A 20,102-nucleotide genomic window follows, 5' to 3' on the forward strand; every position below is an offset into this window, starting at 1 on the left:
ATTCTCTGTTTATCTGTCTGCTCTGTATTCTCTGTTTTTCTGTCTGCTCTGTATTCTCTGTTTTTCTGTCTGCTCTGTATTCTCTGTTTTTCTGTCTGTTCTGTATTCTCTGTTTTTCTGTCTGCTCTGTATTCTCTGTTTATCTGTCTGCTCTGTATTCTCTGTTTTTCTGTCTGCTCTGTATTCTCTGTTTTTCTGTCTGCTCTGTATTCTCTGTTTTTTTCTGTCTGCTCTGTATTCTCTGTTTTTCTGTCTGCTCTGTATTCTCTGTTTTTCTGTCTGCTCTGTATTCTCTGTTTTTCTGTCTGCTCCTTATTCTCTGTCCGATGGTGTTTATCATGTGACTGTCTATGTGTCATAATGACTATGAAGTAGTGTCAGATAAAGATATTTCATCTGCCACCCAAACCTGGCTTGTGAGCTTTTTTTTCGTGAACAGTTGTGGACATTTCCATGTCATTTTTCACACAGGAAGTTGGTACAAAGAACTACAACAGAGAAGTAATGGAGGTGTCTGAGACATATTACTGCAGCTCATATCATGTGTTCTGTTCTTCAGGTGCTTAGCATCCTGCCTCATTAAAAGTGAATAGGTTCATTCCTCAAGCTGGCTGTTGTTACCCTGAGTGAAACCACATCTGGAGCAGATTGAGCCATATGGCAGTTTGCAGGTAAACTAAAGGACAAAAACGTTCATTTTACTCACTTTTGCGATATGCACCCAGTCTTTAAATACAGATGTGGTAGCGTGCATCACATCATTTGTGATATGACAGGCTTATGATTTCTTGGTTGTCCCTCCCCCTTCTCTATTTAAATGTATACAATCGCATATGCCCAAAACTCAATGGCTGCATTAAAACAGGCAGCCCAATTCTGATCTTTTTTCCCACTAGTTGGTCTTTTGACCAATCATCAGATCTTTTTTTACATCAGATCTTTTTCGGAGCTGATCTGGTTATTCAAAAGACCAATTAGTGAGAAAGAAAATCAGAATTGGGGCTGCCTGTCTAAACAGAGCCTACATGGCCAGATTGTGGTTAACTTGAAGGTGTGACCAGAGACAGAAGAGGAAGCGAGACATCCCACTCCCTAATTTTTTCTGGTTCATATACAGTCAATGAACTAAGTAGACCAGATCCAGCTGCTATCGCATTGGTGTCAATGGTAGAGCCACCCCATAAGCAGAGTGGAATTGTGACCATTTCTTTCAATGGTAAATGGCCTGAGTAAGACATCTTCATTTATTAATCATCTTTGGTGGGACCACACAACTACTGAGCAGCTTGCTAAGTATATGAGAGAGAAAAGTGAAGAGGAGTTGGTGAGCGCCACAAGTTCAGAGGCAATGATTAGAAGTTATTACTAGCAGAGGCATATAAGGTTATTTTACAAGTGCATTTCTTCTTGGTGGTTCAAATGATGAAATTCATGGTTGAAAGGGTTACACTTTACCGTCAATGTAAAATAGTGCAATGAGAATCATATAGCCCTCTGATATTACTGTAAGTTATTCCAATGACAGCCACAAGGGGTCAGGTTAGGCCTGTCTTCAACCATTGAGCCAGTGTTGCTACATTTTAGAAAGCAGCTTGTGGAGATCATATTAACTTCAAAACAAGGTAACATCTGATCAGTCCCTATCTTCTCCCTTAATCCCATCATGAGAGTTACAGGGACAGTTGACGATGATGAGGAGAAACTGCAAGACAATGATGGCGCATTGGGACAATTTTGCTCGCACTGGGTGAGCACCACTCCAACATAAACAATAGTACATGGAATTAGGTGTGAAGCAGGTGGTTGACCCGAAACTGAAGACAAGATGCACTGCTCAGTACTCAACTCAATAACCACAATCTAAAAGTATGTTCTTTGCCTCTGCAATGGGACAATGAATGAAGGATGGAGAACAGTTGTTGTGTGGTCTGGCGCTGGACACGTTTCCTCAGACATCTTAGTCCTGGAGACTGCTGGGGGAAGTGGGAACATACAGGCGGGCAGCTGCAGGTCAGGGTCACGCATGTGTTCACATTCTTTACTAAAAGAAAGTAAGGTTGTCATATGTGACATGCATCCCATTACACTATGGCAGGAGGCAAGACACTGAATACCTTTACAACAGTAACAGAGCTTCTCATTGCATCGGAATGAATGCAACATGCAACAAGAAGACCGACTGTACAATACAAACAAACATATTACTACATTAGTACAATACAAACATATTAGCAAAATACCATAGAAACAATGGTGATCTCTCTCTCTAGCATAATACCATATTAACAATGGTGATCTCTCTCTCTCTCTCTCTCTCTCTCTCTCTCTCTCTCTCTCTCTAGCACAGTGGTTCCCAAACTTTTTATAGTCCCGTACCCCTTCAAACATTCAACCTCCAGCTGCATAGCCCCTCTAGCACCAAGGGCAGCACACTCTCAAATGTTGTTTTTTGCCATCATTGTAAGCCTGCCACACACACACTATACGATACATTTATTAAACAGAAGAATGAGTGTGAGTTTTTGTCACAACCCGGCTCATGGGAAGTGACAAAGAGCTTATAGGACCAGGGAAAAAATAATAATATAATAATAATCAATAATTTTGCTCTTTATTTAGCCATCTTACATATAAAACCTTATTTGTTAATTGAAAATGGTGAATAACTCACCACAGGTTAATGAGAAGGGTGTGCTTGAAAGGATGCACATAACTCTGCAATGTTGGGTTGTATTGGAGAGAGTCTCAGTCTTAAATCATTTTCCACACACAGTCTGTGCCTGTATTTAGTTTTCATGCTAGTGAGGGCCGAGAATCCACTCTCACATAGCTACGTGGTTGCAAAGGGCATCAGTGTCTTAACAGCGCGATTTGCCAAGGCAGAATACTCAGAGCGCAGCCCAATCTAGAAATCTGGCAGTGACTTCTGATTAAATAAAATGTTCACAGAACCGCTTGTTGCAATTTTGATGAGGCTCTCTTGTTCAGATATCGATAAGTGGACTGGAGGCAGGGCGTGAAAGGGTTAATGCAGACAGAGAAGAGCTCCAACTTCTTAATCATAGCCTCAATTTTGTCCCGCACATTGAATATAGTTGTGGAGAGTCCCAGTAATCCTAGATTAGATCATTCAGGCGAGTCACCCAGATAGGCCAGTCATGTGAGAAACTCGTCATCATGCAAGCGGTCAGACAAGTGAAAATTATGGTCAGTAAAGAAAACTTTAAGCTCGTCTCTCAATTTAAAAAAACATGTCAATATTTTGCCCCTTGATAACCAGCACACTTTTTATGTGTATGTATGTTGTAAAAACGTTGCATGGTCGCTGCCCAATTAATTGCATAGTGCAGAAAATACAGGAGAGTTCAGGAGCCTTGCTTTAACAAAGTTAACAATTTTCACTGTAGTGTCCAAAACGTCTTTCAAGCTGTCAGGCATTCCCTTGGCAGTAAGAGCCTCTTGGTAGATGCTGCAGTGTACCCAAGTGGTGTCGGGAGCAACTGCTTGCACGCGCGTTACTGCTCCACTATGTCTCCCTGTCATGGCTTTTGCGCCATCAGTACAGATACCAACATGAGCAGCAGCTACGTTTGGCTACATACGAACCATTAGTGGAATTCCCACGAGAGAGAAACGCTTAATGTGATTGGATGTTAATTATTTGACTACCTGTATTTGACATTGTGTTGTTATTTCGCTGAACACTAGATGGTTTCATTTTATTTTTGGTAGTGAAACGAGGCTACTCATATTAACAATGGTGATCTCTCTCTCTCTCTCTCTCTCTCTCTCTCTCTAGCATAATACCACATTAACAACAGTGATCTCTCTCTCTCTCTCTCTCTCTCTCTCTCTAGCATAATACCATATTAACAACAGTGATCTCTCTCTCTAGCATAATACCATATTAACAACGGTGATCTCGCTGTCTCTCTCTCTCTCTCTAGCATAATACCATATTAACAACGGTGATCTCGCTCTCTCTCTCTCTCTCTCTCTCTCTAGCATAATACCATATTAACAACGGTGATCTCTCTCTCTCTAGCATAATACCATATTAACAACGGTGATCTCTCTCTCTCTAGCATAATACCATATTAACAACAGTGATCTCTCTCTCTAGCATAATACCATATTAACAACAGTGATCTCTCTCTCTCTCTCTCTCTCTCTCTCTCTCTCTCTAACATAATACCATATTAACAACGGTATTCTCTCTAGCATAACACCATAACAACAACTGTGATCTCTCTAGCATAACACCATAACAACAACAGTGATCTCTCTACCATAACAACAACTGTGATCTCTCTACCATAACAACAACTGTGATCTCTCTAGCATAACACCATAACAACAACAGTGATCTCTCTAACATAATAATAATGGTGATTTCTCTTTATTATAATACCATAATGGTGTGAAATCAAGCTGGCTAATAAAAGGAAACCGCGTGTTGAAGGCAGAAGCCTCTCACCCTAAAGTACACTGATGTTTTAGGAGACAGTGGGTTGAAGACAGAAGCCTCTCTCTCCCTAAAGTACACTGATGTTTTAGGAGACAGTGGGTTGAAGACAGAAGCCTCTCTCTCCCTAAAGTACACTGATGTTTTAGGAGACAGTGGGTTGAAGGCAGAAGCCTCTCTCCCTAAAGTACACTGATGTTTTAGGAGACAGCGGGTTGAAGACAGAAGCCTCTCTCTCCCTAAAGTACACTGATGTTTTAGGAGACACCGGTTTGAAGACAGAAGCCTCTCTCTCCCTAAAGTACACTGATGTTTTAGGAGACAGCGGGTTGAAGACAGAAGCCTCTCTCCCTAAAGTACACTGATGTTTTAGGAGACAGCGGGTTGAAGACAGAAGCCTCTCTCTCCCTAAAGTACACTGATGTTTTAGGAGACAGCGGGTTGAAGGCAGAAGCCTCTCTCTCCCTAAAGTACACTGATGTTTTAGGAGACAGCGGGTTGAAGGCAGAAGCCTCTCTCTCCCTAAAGTACACTGATGTTTTAGGAGACCGCGGGTTGAAGGCAGAAGCCTCTCTCTCCCTAAAGTACACTGATGTTTTAGGAGACAGCGGGTTGAAGGCAGAAGCCTCTCTCCCTAAAGTACACTGATGTTTTAGGAGACAGCGGGTTGAAGGCAGAAGCCTCTCTCTCCCTAAAGTACACTGATGTTTTAGGAGACAGCGGGTTGAAGGCAGAAGCCTCTCTCTCCCTAAAGTACACTGATGTTTTAGGAGACAGCGGGTTGAAGGCAGAAGCCTCTCTCTCCCTAAAGTACACTGATGTTTTAGGAGACAGCGGGTTGAAGGCAGAAGCCTCTCTCTCCCTAAAGTACACTGATGTTTTAGGAGACAGCGGGTTGAAGGCAGAAGCCTCTCTCTCCCTAAAGTACACTGATGTTTTAGGAGACAGCGGGTTGAAGACAGAAGCCTCTCTCTCCCTAAAGTACACTGATGTTTTAGGAGACAGTGGGTTGAAGGCAGAAGCCTCTCTCCCTAATGTACACTGATGTTTTAGGAGACAGTGGGTTGAAGGCAGAAGCCTCTCTCTCCCTAAAGGACACTGATGTTTTAGGAGACAGCGGGTTGAAGACAGAAGCCTCTCTCTCCCTAAAGTACACTGATGTTTTAGGAGACAGCGGGTTGAAGACAGAAGCCTCTCTCTCCCTAAAGTACACTGATGTTTTAGGAGACAGCGGTTTGAAGACAGAAGCCTCTCTCTCCCTAAAGTACACTGATGTTTTAGGAGACAGCGGTTTGAAGACAGAAGCCTCTCTCTCCCTAAAGTACACTGATGTTTTAGGAGACAGCGGTTTGAAGACAGAAGCCTCTCTCTCCCTAAAGTACACTGATGTTTTAGGAGACAGAGGGTTGAAGACAGAAGCCTCTCTCTCCCTAAAGTACACTGATGTTTTAGGAGACAGTGGGTTGAAGGCAGAAGCCTCTCTCCCTAATGTACACTGATGTTTTAGATAATTAATTCATACATCCTGCCCATTTCCTTGCTTTTGGAGTTGGAGTCGGGGCGACTTCCTTCTCTCACATCCACCTGGGAAAGCCCAGCGAGGCAGATACGAAAACCAAGATGATAATAGTATTTAGATGGAATCAGGTCATACACCAGGAGCTCTGGAGCTCCCACTCCCAGTTCCATTTCTGAATTCTGGTCCAAGTTTCTCTGTCTGCAATACAAGAGGCATGTCCCTTGTGCAAGAGCGGAAGACTTATGAATGGAGTGCAGGTCAGGTTCAACCCCTTCCTTCCTCCACTGAGTTAGTATTGTATCCGGGTCAGGTATCACACAACAAAGGACTGTCACTCAGGTGCTTCCTTGCTGTGAGGGTGACAATGTTCTGCCCTCCTGAGATAACCTATGCACTGCTCTTGTTAGCAGTCACTTCCCTCAACACTTCCTCTGAGTAAAACCATTTTGCAGATTTTTATAGTCTATGTCAGGGATGGGCAACTTTGATGGGGGTGGCGGCCACAAAAAAATGAGGGCAGCTGTGGCTCATGGGTCTGCTTCTCCACATGTGGAACTGATCATGTGAATTATGCTTGTCGCACCAATGTCATGCATAACACAACTCGCTTTCAACCAATCATCATCTGTGTGTCAAACGCCGGGGCCTTACATTCCATTTCAATTCCATTTAAATAATTTCAAATGAACAGGTGTCTTCACACCAGTGAAATTGCTACTGTAGTTCATTCAAATGTGTATTTTATCTAGTTTAAAACACTGTCAACATATAGACCTACTATATATTTTCAACTAAATGTAGATTGATTAATTTCAATACCACAAGGACATAACGCATAACCTGAACTCTATTGCAAATACATGCCTTTTTAATTACGGCTCTAACAGCGTCAGCACTGTACGATAGAAAAAATCGCAACCTCATTGGATGATCAACCGAAGCGCTTCTCATGAATGAGAAAAATATAGGTTGCACACTGTAAGCAAGGCATGGGATGACAAGTCAGATATCGACAGGCAGCAGTGCAAACCTAAAGAAAGCATGCTTTGGATTTAACAATACTTTTTGGAGTAGGCTTAAATATACAAAGAGTGACAGATTTTATAGTTCATGCTTGTGGAATCCACATGACAAGACGCGCGGATTCCCCAACAAGATCAGCGTCTTTGCAGCGTTCCATCGTCAGGACGATAGTCGTCTCTTTATCAAAGTTTAAAAAAATCTGTGCACAATTTAATGGCCTATACTACGTGAGTGACATTTGTTAGAGACATGCTTGAAAGAGCGAGCAAGTATTGTAGTTGAATAAGCTTACATCTACAAAATTAGAACGACAGCTAACCAAGTCAGAGCAAAAAAAATATGGATACTTGCTTAAGACGTCTGAAGCAGGAACTGGTATGTTGTCTTATTTTAGTTTTCTGCATGTTATAGTATACAATGTATGTTTTTTTGTTTTTACTGTAAATACGGTTCAGATATACAATTTAAGTATATGCATTCAGATTTTGCATTCAGATTTTTGCAAGTTAAAATGCAACTGGGTCACAAAAGAGTAAACAGCAGCTAAAATATACATTATAATATTTCGTTATTGTTACACAGTTAACCCACTGGGCACAGACATTTCAACGTTTCGTTTTTTGGATGAATTGTCAACTAACGTGAAATCAACAACAAATGTCACTATGTCATTGGCTTTAGGTTCAAAGTTGTGTAAAAGAAAAGACTAACGTTGATGACTTTTTGCAAATCCAATCACTTTTCCACGTTGATTCAACGTCATCACATTTCATTATTTTGTTGAAATGACGTGGAAATAACGCTGTTTCAACCAGATTTTGCACGGTGGGGAGGTTGCATAATAAGGCACGGTGCAATTGACTCCGTTTATAAATGATTTACTCAAGCAAATCAAATAGCTCAGTGCGAACATCATATCATGTACCGTTTGCAGACCGTTGTGCATGCGTCTGGGCGCCATGAACGGGAAGAAATGGTACAGTATAATGAATGGTCAAGCTTCCTGCTGTCTTTTCTTTTCATATTCAACTGCTGCTTCTTTTAATATTCTTATATTCATATTCCTAACCACTGAGGCATGTATAGGCTATACACTCTCTTCAAACTCCTTTTAAACTGTGAAGGATGTTCATTTAAACTTAACCCACATGGCCAGGGCAAGGCATGCAAGGTCTGCAACATTAAGCTTCTGTAGCTTCTGGGTTGTCTGCACTGAATTCGCTTGTGTTGCCCATGCCAATGTTGACACATGTCTGTCTGTCTGCCCATTCCTGGTTCCCCTGAACACCCATGGCACAGAGTTACACTGTACCATTATGCCAGTGAAGGGGAAAAGCAAGGGTGTGTATAAGGGCTACAGAATAGGGGCAGTAGATTAGCCTGATGATCCGAGTCTACAGTCATCTTATTGTACACGTGGATGTTATGGCTCATGTTATGGACTGTTTTATCATCTGGGGTCTCTGTAATGTCAAGAAAATGACCAACATCTGTAACAGATCTTGACTTGACCCTCTGATCCACCCGCCATAGCTGGTAGGTAGTGCAGCACTATGTGTGGGAAAGTGTGGTGTCAAGCTGAACAGTGGACTTTGAAAGGGGACAAGGATCTGCCACGCTGATCCTCAACACTGGGGCCCCTCAGGGGTGTGTACTTAGTCCTCTCCTGTATTCCCTGTTCACCCATGACTGAGTGGCCAAACACGACTCCAACACCATCATTAAGTTTGCTGATGACACATCAGTGGTAGGCCTGATCACCGACAATGACGAGACGGCCTATAGGGAGGAGGTCAGAGAACTGGCAGTGTGGTGCCAGGACAACAACCTCTCCCTCACTGTGAGCAAGACAAAGGAGCTGATTGTGGACTACAGGAAAAGGCGGGCCGAACAGGCCCCCATTAACATCGACGGGGCTGTAGTGGAGCGGGTCGAGAGTTTCAAGTTCCTTAGTGTCCACATCACCAACGAACTATCATGGTCCTAACATACCAATTCAGTCGTGAAGAGGGCACGACAAAACCTTTTCCCCCTCAGGAGACTGAAAAGATTTGGCATGGGTCCCCAGATCCTCAAAAGGTTCTACAGCTGTACCATCGAGAGCATCCTGACCGGTTGCATCACTGCCTGGTATGGCAATTGCTCTGCATCTGACCGTGAGGTGCTACAGAGGGTAGTGCGTACGGCCCAGTACATCACTGGGGCCAACCTTCCTGCCATCCAGGACTCCAGTCACCCAAGTTATAGACTGTTTTCTCTGCTACCGCACAGAAAGTGGTACCGGAGCGCCAAAGTCTAGGACCAAAAGGCTCCTCAACAGCTTCTACCCCCAAGCCATTAGACTGCTGAACAATTCATAAAAATCTCCACCGGACAATTTACATTGACCCTCCCCCCTTTTGAACACTGCTGCTACTTGCTGTTTGTTTGTTACCTATGCATAGTTACTTCGCCCCCACCTACATGTACAGATTACCTCAACTGGCCTGTACCTCCGCACACTGACTCGGTGCCGGTGCCCCCTGTATATAGCCTCGTTATTGTTATTCTTATTGTGTTACTTTTTATTATTAGTTTTTATTTTAATCTACTTGGTAAATATTTTATCTTCTTCTTGAGCTGCGCTGTTGGTTAAGGGCTTGTAAGTAAGAATTTCACAGTAAAGTCTACACTTGTTGTATTCGGCGCATGTGACAAATAAAGTTTGATTTAATTTGATACCTAGTCAATTGCACAACTGAATGCATTTAACCCAACCCCTCTGAATCAGAGAGGTGCAGGGGGATGCCTTAATCGACATCATCGGCACAGCTGTTGAGAGGGTTAACTGCCTTGCTCAAGGGCAGAACAGCAGATTTTTCCAACCTGCCAGCTCAGGGATTCGAAAAAGGTTGCTGTCCCAACGCTCTAACCGCTAGTCTACCAGCCGCTCATATATCTGGGACTATTTAAACCTGTGCTGACTGCTGGAAACATACCTGATAGATCTCCTAACCTTGACTCTTTACTTACATTTCCTTTCATATGGAAGTCCTGCATGGCAAAACAAATTCTTCACTTTATAACAATAAAATGTTGCTAAGCGACGATGATTCATCATGAGTCACACAAAGACTCAGTCCATTTCAATGTTCCCCTGAGTATCTTCTAAATGGCAGTTGAACACTTTCATGGTGCTGTTATCTCTGAGACTAAATTATATCAAAGCTTTTGATATCGATACTAACACACATTTTTTTATTTCATGGTTCTTCTATAGCTGTTATTCGCTTCACAACATTTTAACTAACTGGCTGTCAATTTGGAATTCTATTCAAAGGAGGGTGTGAGTGAAGGTCATGGAACTTCTGAGAGAAAAACTCTGCCAATGCGGTTATGTCCTGAGGTGGTTAGCCAAGCTACTGTGCTCACGGAGTTTGTTTATTCTTTGTTACCTCGAGGGCGTTGGGCTGGTAGTGGTATGGCTCTGAGTCGGAGCAGTGGTCTCTTGTTCGTTTGTTTGGAGCCTCTCCTGTGGTTCCATTCTCCAGCCAGCCCTTCCTTCCCCTCTGCTAAAATTGGCCGAGGTCACATTGGCAGCTGCATGATGTGATCATTGTGTTTCAGAGATCGCTGATAACCTCCCACAAGGACTAATGTATTTATGCCAGTCCAATCTGCACAGAGATCTGATGAACGTGATTTACAGTGAAAGTAAATTCTTCAACAGAAAACGTAAGCAAGTTGCTCAAGACCTAATTAATTTCATAGTTATTGGGGCAGCAGGTAGCCTAGTGGTTAGAGCATTGGGCCAGTACCCGAAAGGTTGCTGGATTGAATCCCCAAGCTAACAAGTTAAAAATCAGTCGTTCTGCCCCTGAACAAGGCAATTAACCCACTGTTCCCGGTAGGCCATCATTGTAAATAATATTTTTTTCTTAACTGACTTGCCTAGTTAAATAAAGGTTAAAAAAAATGATCATTGTAATGACTTTATCTCAAGCGTTTGCAGTACAATGATGCAGTAACATTTGATATTGTTATTATTATGCATTTTGTTTGGATAGTAAACTAATGCTCACTTGAACAGCACACAGCATGTACAGACTTTCTGTTCTGCTGTTGGTCATTGTGAGCCAAGGCTCCAGATTGGATCACCAACCGTCTCCAAAACGGTTCTTCCAAAGAAGTAGCTTGGTAATCTCTCCAGCTTCACTCAGGCCAGGAAACTGCCCATTAGACCACCTCCCAGTGTTAGATGCCCCAGGAGGCCTGGTCTGGCTCACCCCACAACAGGGCTCTGCTCTATGGTCAGCACAGTGCAGCGGCTCACCCCACAACAGGGCTCTGCTCTATGGTCAGCACAGTGCAGCGGCTCACCCCACAACAGGGCTCTGCTCTATGGTCAGCACAGTGTAGCGGCTCACCCCACAACAGGACTCTGCTCTATGGTCAGCACAGTGCAGCGGCTCACCCCACAACAGGGCTCTGCTCTATAACATGGCTACAACAATCAAACTAGTAGTAGTCGTTTGAAGGGTAATAAAAAAACTGTGATGAACATTCATCTTATAAACTATTTATCGTTATTGTGTCAATTGTATTTTTGTCCATATTGACCATCTCTAGTACAGAGGCATGACCTGTATGCCCTTAACACAGATCCTATTACTGCTCCTGACCAACACAGCATACCATTCATACTCAATGAGAGGTGTGTGGGGGGTTGTGGGGATGTTTGTGTGTGCGTGTGTGCGTGCGTGTGTGTGGGATAATGCCCTCTCTAATAGCCCAGGGTTTGATAAGCTGGCCTTGGCCTCCCATTTCCCCTGCCTCTGGTCAACAACTCTGAATGGCTCTCTTTACGTTCATGACATTAAATAAGGGTGTTTAGTTGACTGTCCCTTATTACAATGAACTGCCACTTAAAGACGTGTTTTTGTGTGTTGGTTTGTTTCACTGAATCCAGTTCAACCATGTCAATGAGGGTTCTGCGAACAGCCACACATACAGGGAGCCGGATTTAACCATTCCAAATGTGTCAGGTTTGCTCGCATTTATTTTCCCCTTAACTGAATGAGAAAACACGTAAGAGCACAGACCCTAATCTCAACTGAGCGCAATATAGTGTTTGTTTATTTATGCTGGGTTGGATTTAATTCACATTCATGCATATTCAATGACTAGTGTGTGTTAACTGAACACTCCTTTCCTGCTTTTAGCGAAGAGTTTGATATGAATTTGAAGAAAAAAGCACTGACATCATCACCTTAACTGTTAAAGGCCCAATGCAGCAGTTTTATATCAATATCAAATCATTTCTGGGTAACAATTAAGTACCTTACTGTAATCGATTTCCATTAAAATGGGCAAAATAGGTTTTGGGGAAAAAAATATTTCTCAAGCAAGAATTTAGCTCGGACTGTCTGGGAGTGGTCTGAGTGGGATGGGAAAACTGAAAACTAGCTATTATTGGCAGAGAGGTTTGGAACTCTCTTTGTTATTGGTCTATTAACCAATTTACCAAAACTCCCACCCATGCAAACCTACTGAGTAGAAGGTCCTGTGTAGATTGTATTTTCAACCAGCCAGGCTGGTCTCATAGACTAGACGTAAAATAGTAAACGAAAATCCAGGACGCTCAAATAAATATGATATGTTACGTTTGGTTAAATAAGAGAGAAGGTTACTGAAGGCAAAAACAAAAGGGAAAAACACGAACGTATATCCAAAGTTTGCGTGTTTGAAACTCATCACTGACAAATGTAGCTAATTAGCAACTTTGCAACTACTTACTACTTTTTAGCCACTTTGCAACTACTTAGCATGTTAGCTAAACCTAACACTAACCTTAACCATTTAACCTAACTCCTAACCTTAACCCCTAGCTCACCTAGCTAACGTTAGCCACAATAAATTGGAATTCATAACATATCATCCGTATTTCAAATTCTTAACATATTGTATCATCATACGATTTGTAATTCATAAAATATAATACGAATTGTAATTCCTAGCATATCATGGACATCCACAAATTGATACGTACCATACCAAACCTAACATATCATACTCATTTGAGTGTTCACTATGTGACGTCTACCCCTGAGTCCAGGTTGAACCAGCAACTATCAGGAAATAACAGTGATACATTTTTTTTCACACATTTACAGTGTTAGTTTCATAAGCTGTTTTACAATATGATATAAAACACAGGAAAACATCAATTGTACTGCGCTGGGCCTTTAATGGCTAATCATCCAACATTAATTCAAGACTGGCAGCGATTATTCCCAGAGTTTGAGCATATTGAGTTCTTCATTGGCAATTAGCTTTAGTTTGTGTGTGAGGATGGCTGGATTGCCTTTAACCTGCACTCTTACTTCTCAATACATTATCAGTCATTCCCCAAACCCTTACAGCCGACAGTTACAGGTAGACAGTAACATATCACACTGCTGATGTAATGCTAACACACTAACGTTGCTGAAAGCTGCTGACTTAGCTTCAGTATTTGAGACATTGCTTAAGTTAATGGTACCACACAGTGTTTCATGCCCTGAAGCTACTGATTCACAGTTTTCCTCCCCATTTGCTGAGATTTAGACCTGGAGGATGTGGAGCAGCGCCTGTCTGTTCCAGTTAATGAGAGGGAGGCGAATAGCAGCAGTATTCTATGAGCCACTGACTCAAGACATCTCTGCAACACATTACAGTAAACATCTGGGGTGGTACAGTACACTGCCCCAGACGTTCCCGGAAACGTCTGACATATTTGGGTTAAAAGTTTTGTGGCCATGCGCTGGCAGAGCAAGTGCCTTAGATGGCACAGTGAGGCCAACAATAGGACTGCTCCGCAGGGCACATGATCAATCATTTAACAGAGCCAGAGAGTCAAGATGGAGTAAACCACGTGTGCTTTTTGATAACGGGAGGGAATGCGTGTATTTAGGTACACGGAGAAGGGTTGCATGTGAGCAGTAAGCAAGGCATTAAAAAATGGCATGCATGAACAAGTTAGCCAGCTAGATTCCATGAGAATAGGATGAATAGTAGCATCTCCAAACAGGGGTTGTAGTGAAGCTGTAGAAGGCTAACTTCTATACCTTGTGACGTAGTCTTTTGAATCATTCTGGTGTAATGTTTTTGAAAAAGCCACATGTTGTTTAATGGAGATGTCAGTAATTGGGAAAGTGTGCATCATGTGGTAATGCTGGTTGAACTTTGATGTGGTTTGAAGTAAACCGTAGTTCTATCCAGTCTGTTCCCCAGCTTCTAAAGACTCCAGCTAATTATACCTAATGAAGTCAACCATAGGTGTTAGCGCCTAGAACCACAGAGAACCGCAGGAGAACACAGAGATGACCTCATTGTTCCAATTACCTTCTCCTTCTATAATGGCTACTCAGGAACAAAGACTCCTTTGTCTCCAGCATATGCATAGATAGGCTTATTATATGACCTTTGCCAATGTTATTCATACCCTAAGTTATTCCACTATCTATCCATATGCTTCAGAGTAGGCCTACTGATGTTACTTTTCATTTTCGGTGGAAATGTCAGCTGAGCTGCGTATGGAATAAAATGACATCTTCTATGAGACCTTTTCAAGTGCTTCTTAATGCCTAATGATCTTTGTTTGATATGCAGAACTGAAAGGCTAGTTTAGGGTTTGTCAGTGCAGTGGCTCTTGCAACGGTTGAAAGCAGACAAATTACAAAACTCAACAGATTATTTTTCATGCAGATTATCTTGAGTTACTCTTTCAATATGAAAAAGTATTTTCAATATGATTCATGAGGGCTCTTTACATATGAAGCATTATAACATGTTGACTCGCTGTTACATAAAAACAACAGTCATACACTGGGACAAACTTGCAGATTATTATATTCACCTCTCAATCACTGCTGGTGATACTCTTCTGTCTGTCATATGCTACTGTGTTAGTTACTGTAAAACAGGATCCAATGCTTTCCCACTAGGCACTAATGGTACCCAGATACAGTACCACTGACCTTGTGACTTATGACACCCACCCACGTCCCGTTCTTCAATCATTTAGACCGCTGCGCCACGTCTAGATGGATTAAGGCACTACATCTCAGTGCTAGAGGTATCAATGCAGACCCTGGTTCGATCCCGGGCTGAATCACAACTGGCCGTGATCGGGAGTCCCATAGGGCGGCGCACAATTGGCCCAGCGTCGTCCGGGTTAGGGGAGGGTTTGGCCAAGGTAGACCGTCATTGTAAATAACAATTTGTTTTCAACTGACTTGCCTAGTTAAATAAAGGTTAAAAAAAATAAAACACATGGCAAGGCCCCCATAACGACCTTCACACCCGAACTTACCCTGCTGTTACCCCAAAAACCACTTCCACTGCTGCTGACTCTCACCCGGTCTTTGTCAATCAATGTGTGCTTGAGTGAACCCACCCCCACAGTTAGGGATTAACGTCTAGACACACAGCTGATTGGCTACCAGGACAGGCACTGGCCCTGGCTTCATATAGGGGCTGACAGGAAGGGCTGTTTGAAAGGTGAGAGAGAGGGGAGCAGAGACGGACTGACAGAGCAGCCAACAGAGAAGAGAAAAGAGAAAGGGAAAGACTTCTGGGAAAGTTATAACAAGGTAAGTTAATTTATTAGGATCTTAGACTCATGGATAGATTGATGATCTAGGACGTATGGAGGGAGATATGCTGGGCAATGTAAACATACGTTTTCCATGCCAGTAAAGCCCCTTAAATTGAAATATTTAATTGATATGAAGTTGAATGTTGATGTGTCTGCCCTGTAAAAGTGTCAAGAACATTGACAGACCAGAGGTTTTCTATAGTCATTGTATTGAACAGCACTTTATCTAACTTGTTTCGATGTTTGCATTCTAATGTGAGTTGGAGCAATCTCGTAAGTGCACACATATAATGTTACATTGTTGGTATGGTGGACAAATTGTATTACCCAAGTGGAGGAGTTGTTCTAGGGTGAAAGCTGTCTCTATTCAGAGAGATCTGTGTTCAGTGAAAACCCATAGTTGATCAGACTACTGAAATGTTATCCATTATTTTATCCATTATACCAATGCGTTATTCAAATGTTCGAATACAACATGGTATTCTCAGAAGGATATCCGCAAATCTTTTTCTATTTCTGTAAAGCTACATTTGACGTGAGATCACACAGCTTTGCTTTTAATAGGTTGCATTCGCCTCTGTGTATTCTTCATTTCAAAGACATAACAGTCATATCAAAGTGAGTCAGGGTGCATGGCTTCATTTTTAACAAGTCAAGACATAGGGTCAGGTTGTTGCCTCAGGGATTAGCTGGTTGCAGGGGAAACAGTTACAACATGGTCACATGACGTAAGCTCAGTCCCACAGGATGCTGGCACAGAGAGAGAGAGAGAGAGAAAGAGCTGCAGCCAGTGCTACTCCTCCCTACAGCTACCGGGCGACAGGGTCCTCTCACATATTCAGGCCAGATGGGGGCCCTATCATTCAAAACGGGTCACGTGACTGAACAAACCATGTGTGGCCTCAAAACAAGAAAGAGCAACAGTGCAGAGAGCGATTATCTGTAGCAACACTAAAGGAATAATTCATTCATATGTTAGTACCATGTGTACATTTTGGTTTGTCCTTGAGTGCATTTATTTGTCCTAAGAGGTGCTGTGATTTAACAAGTTCAACCGTACAGGGGCAATGAAAACAATGGTCGATGTTTGAAAGAGGGTTATGGGTCAAGTGCTTGAATGGATGAGTTTTGCGGGTCCTTTTCTGAAGCTAACTAGCCATTTCCCTGTTGTTTTTTTCTCCCTCCTCTCCCTCTCCCTCCCTACAGGTATCTATGAAGGAGGCAGGAGATGGCCTCCATGCTCAGATGAACTCCATGATGGGGGCTCTTCAGGAACTCAAACTTCTACAGGTGCAGACTGCGCTGGAGCAGCTAGACATCTCAGGCGGGTCTGTCCAAAGGGCGGCCCCAACACCAGCAGAGGACACATGCCCTGGCCCTACCCCCAGCCCCAATGCTACCATTGGCTTTGGCCACGATGAGACCTTGAGGCCCCCCCTGGTCAGGACAACCAGCGAGGAGCAGCAGCAGAGCCGGGGGGGGCACCAGAGCAGCCTGGGCACCTCGCCCTCTTCCTCCAGCCTGGAGACAGTAGAGACTGAGAGTGAGAGCCAGCCTCTCCCCCGCAGAGTGTCTGGATACACCGCCCCACAGGTGGAGTACTGCGTCCCACGTCTTAGCCAAGTGTTTCCAGAGCATCGTCAGCCGGCTCACCCAAGCCAGGTAGTGGATCTCCCTGGCATTCTCTACAGCCTGTCCAAGGAAGGCCCCTCGCTGGACAGCGACTACTCCCAGGACAGCATGGACGACTCCAGAGACTGGACCTCCTCGCTCATGAGCCGCAGCCGCAACCGGCAGCCGCTGGTGCTGGGGGACAACGTTTTCGCCGACCTGGTGGGCAACTGGCTGGACCTGCCTGAGCTGGAAAAGGAGGAGATGATTGGCTGGACCGACAGGCCCGACTCCCCGGCCCACCCTCTCCGTCTCAGCCGCTCCCAGGAGATCTGCAGGAAGGTCTCTCTGACCACCAATATCTTCAAGAAGTTCCTGCGTAGTGTGAGGCCCGACAGGGACAAGCTACTTAAGGAGAGGCCTGGCTGGATGGTCCCTGAGAACCAGGAGGCCGAGCTCTTTAAGAGGCCCAAGAAAGTGTCTAAGCAGCAGACCAAGGGGAGCTTCTACCTCCCGTTCTGGGCAGGTGTAGGGCAGCAGGGTAAGGGACGGCCATGTCCCCAGCTGGCTGAGGAGAGACATCCCACGAGCCAGAGCCAGGGCCAGTTCTCTGGGCTTTACATAGACAGGAGACAGGAGTGGAGACAGGAGGCCAGAATGGAGAAAATGCTGCCTTTGTTTGACTACAACACGGCTGTGTGGGTCTGATGCTGACGCTGCTCCAGGATGCTGCGGTGGTGGCAGGTGTTGGGGATTTGGCTGGGAGCTCTTTGGTGGAAACAAGGAGGTTTGTGTGTCTGTCTGTCTCCTTCTCCCAGAGAACAGGCAGACTAAGGGATGAATATCCACACTATTTCCCAATAGAGAGATTATCAGGGCAACTGTATGTCTGACAATCCTAAGACCTTTTTGTCTGTGACTGTGAGAGCAAGCAGGACTTTCTCTTATAGATGGGTTCACCAAAGTTAATAAGATTCTAATGAGTGCATAAGTGCCCTGGACTATACAATATACGGTACTTCAATATGGACATAATAATGCTCTGAATTTCTCTCGTTGTTACAGCATCATCATGGTTTCAAACTTCAACCCTGTTTTATATGTTTGAATTCTACTGTATACCCAAGTGTCTCCCCACCCTCATCTCGTACTTCTGTCAGTTGTGACACATCCTGCATGGGCACTACTAAATGTTTCATCTATGACATTGTGAAACTGCCACTAAACACAACCACAGATGCTTCTCTGCCTCGCTGCCCAGAGTCAGACGGCTGGATGAATACACACAGAGTGTAATATTGTTCCATCAGCCTCACTCAGGGATCGGGATGTGGCCTGTATGACCGACTGGGTTCAAACCTGGATCTCCTGTACACCACCAGACTGTTAGCCCGCTGAGGTGAAGCCTAGGTATTAGCTTGGGGAGCTAACACAGGTCTTCAGGTCTCAGGCAAGGTTACTCATCACATGGTTCCTTGGTTCCAAACCACCTCTGTTACATCTTCACCATCCACCTACACACACAGGATAGGGTTAAAGGCCCAGTGCAGTCAAAAACTAGATTTACCTGTGTTTTATATATATTCCCACACTATGAGGTTGTGAAAATTATTATGATGCCCTTTTAGTGTGAGAGCTGTTTAAAAATACATGCAGACATGATGGCACATCGTGACTCTTCAGCCAATCCTAATGGGTAGTGTATTATACATGGCAGAGAGAGAGAGAGAGAGAGAGAGAAAGAGCTGTGTACCATCTGGTTGCCTACAGTTACATAAGGACAAGCTAGCAGCACAGACAGGAGGTGCAGTCATTCAGCGTAGGCTGTCGAGTGTTTTGAAAGCAACTCTAAGCTGTGATGCTGACATTACATGTATATGTCCTATGTATGTAATGCCAGACAGGGCCTGGAGAGTTCAAGTAGAAAGCAGAGGACTGAGGAGGAGGAGAGTGTTTACAGTGAATCATTCCACTTCACAGGACTAAATGTCATGATGTCAACAAAGTCGATTAGCCGTTGTGTTCAGTTCATTTAAAAAAGGACTTAAAGAGATGGAGGTTGAACCCGGTAGATATGTGGTTAGACCAAGCAGTATTTATGAAACTGTATGAAGGAGGTGTTGGGAAGAGATTTGAGAGAGCAGCATGAACATTACAATGGTTTAGCAACATTTTCCATCATTTCCCAGAGCTGAGCTCCACATATCATTTCCTCAGGGAAATCACTGAAATTACGAAAACTATTTATCTTCTTTAGAAAACACACGGTATGCAAGTACAATCCTCGGCCCTCACTAGTAATAAGAGTGGCCTGAGAAGTGAAACATCACCCCATCCATTAATTCAACAGACATGATTATGAATGTTCCAATGCAGCCATTTTTATCTCAATATCAAATCATTTCTGGGAAATAATTAAGTAACTTACTGTGATTGTTTTCAATTAAAATTGTCAAAAAGAAACAGAAATAGCTTCTTAGCATGATACATTTCTCAAGCAAAAATGTTGCTTGGACTGAGTGTGGAAGGGAAAACTGAAAACGAATTGTTATTGGCAGAGAGGTTTGGAACTCTCATTCTTATGTCACCAGGCAGGCCAAAACGCCATCCCACCAAAATAGGCTGAAATTTCAGGCGGTCTATTCAAACAGCTCTTACACTAAAAGGGCTTTATCATCATTTTCACAATTTCACAGCATTATTCCAACCTCATAGTGTGGAAATATACACTGCTCAAAAAAATAAAGGGAACACTTAAACAACACAATGTAACTCAAAGTCAATCACACTTCTGTGAAATCAAACTGTCCACTTAGGAAGCAACACTGATTGACAATAAATTTCACATGCTGTTGTGCAAATGGAAT

The 20,102-nt window shown here is 43.4% G+C and overlaps 1 protein-coding gene across 1 annotated transcript; it reads left to right on the forward strand.

Moving 5' to 3' along the window:
- The first annotated feature begins 6,979 nt into the window (after window positions 1-6,979).
- LOC115207440 (PAK4-inhibitor INKA2-like) lies at window positions 6,980-19,348 on the forward strand. Its single transcript, XM_029774513.1, has 2 exons — window positions 6,980-7,382; window positions 16,831-19,348. The coding sequence occupies exons 1-2, from the start codon at window positions 7,347-7,349 to the stop codon at window positions 17,941-17,943; spliced, it is 1,149 nt and encodes a 382-aa protein (XP_029630373.1). The 5' UTR covers window positions 6,980-7,346; the 3' UTR covers window positions 17,944-19,348.
- The last annotated feature ends 754 nt before the right edge of the window (window positions 19,349-20,102 follow it).

The sequence above is a fragment of the Salmo trutta genome, chromosome 14 (genome assembly GCF_901001165.1).
Source record: "Salmo trutta chromosome 14, fSalTru1.1, whole genome shotgun sequence".
NCBI lineage: Eukaryota > Metazoa > Chordata > Actinopteri > Salmoniformes > Salmonidae > Salmo > Salmo trutta.

Excerpts from the sequence above, each read along its gene's own strand:
- LOC115207440 (XM_029774513.1), top strand. The coding sequence starts at position 7,347 with ATGGATACTTGCTTAAGACGTCTGAAGCAGGAACTG. Across the intron at positions 7,383-16,830 it reads GACGTCTGAAGCAGGAACTG|GTATCTATGAAGGAGGCAGG; the intron begins GTATGTTGTCTT and ends CCCTCCCTACAG.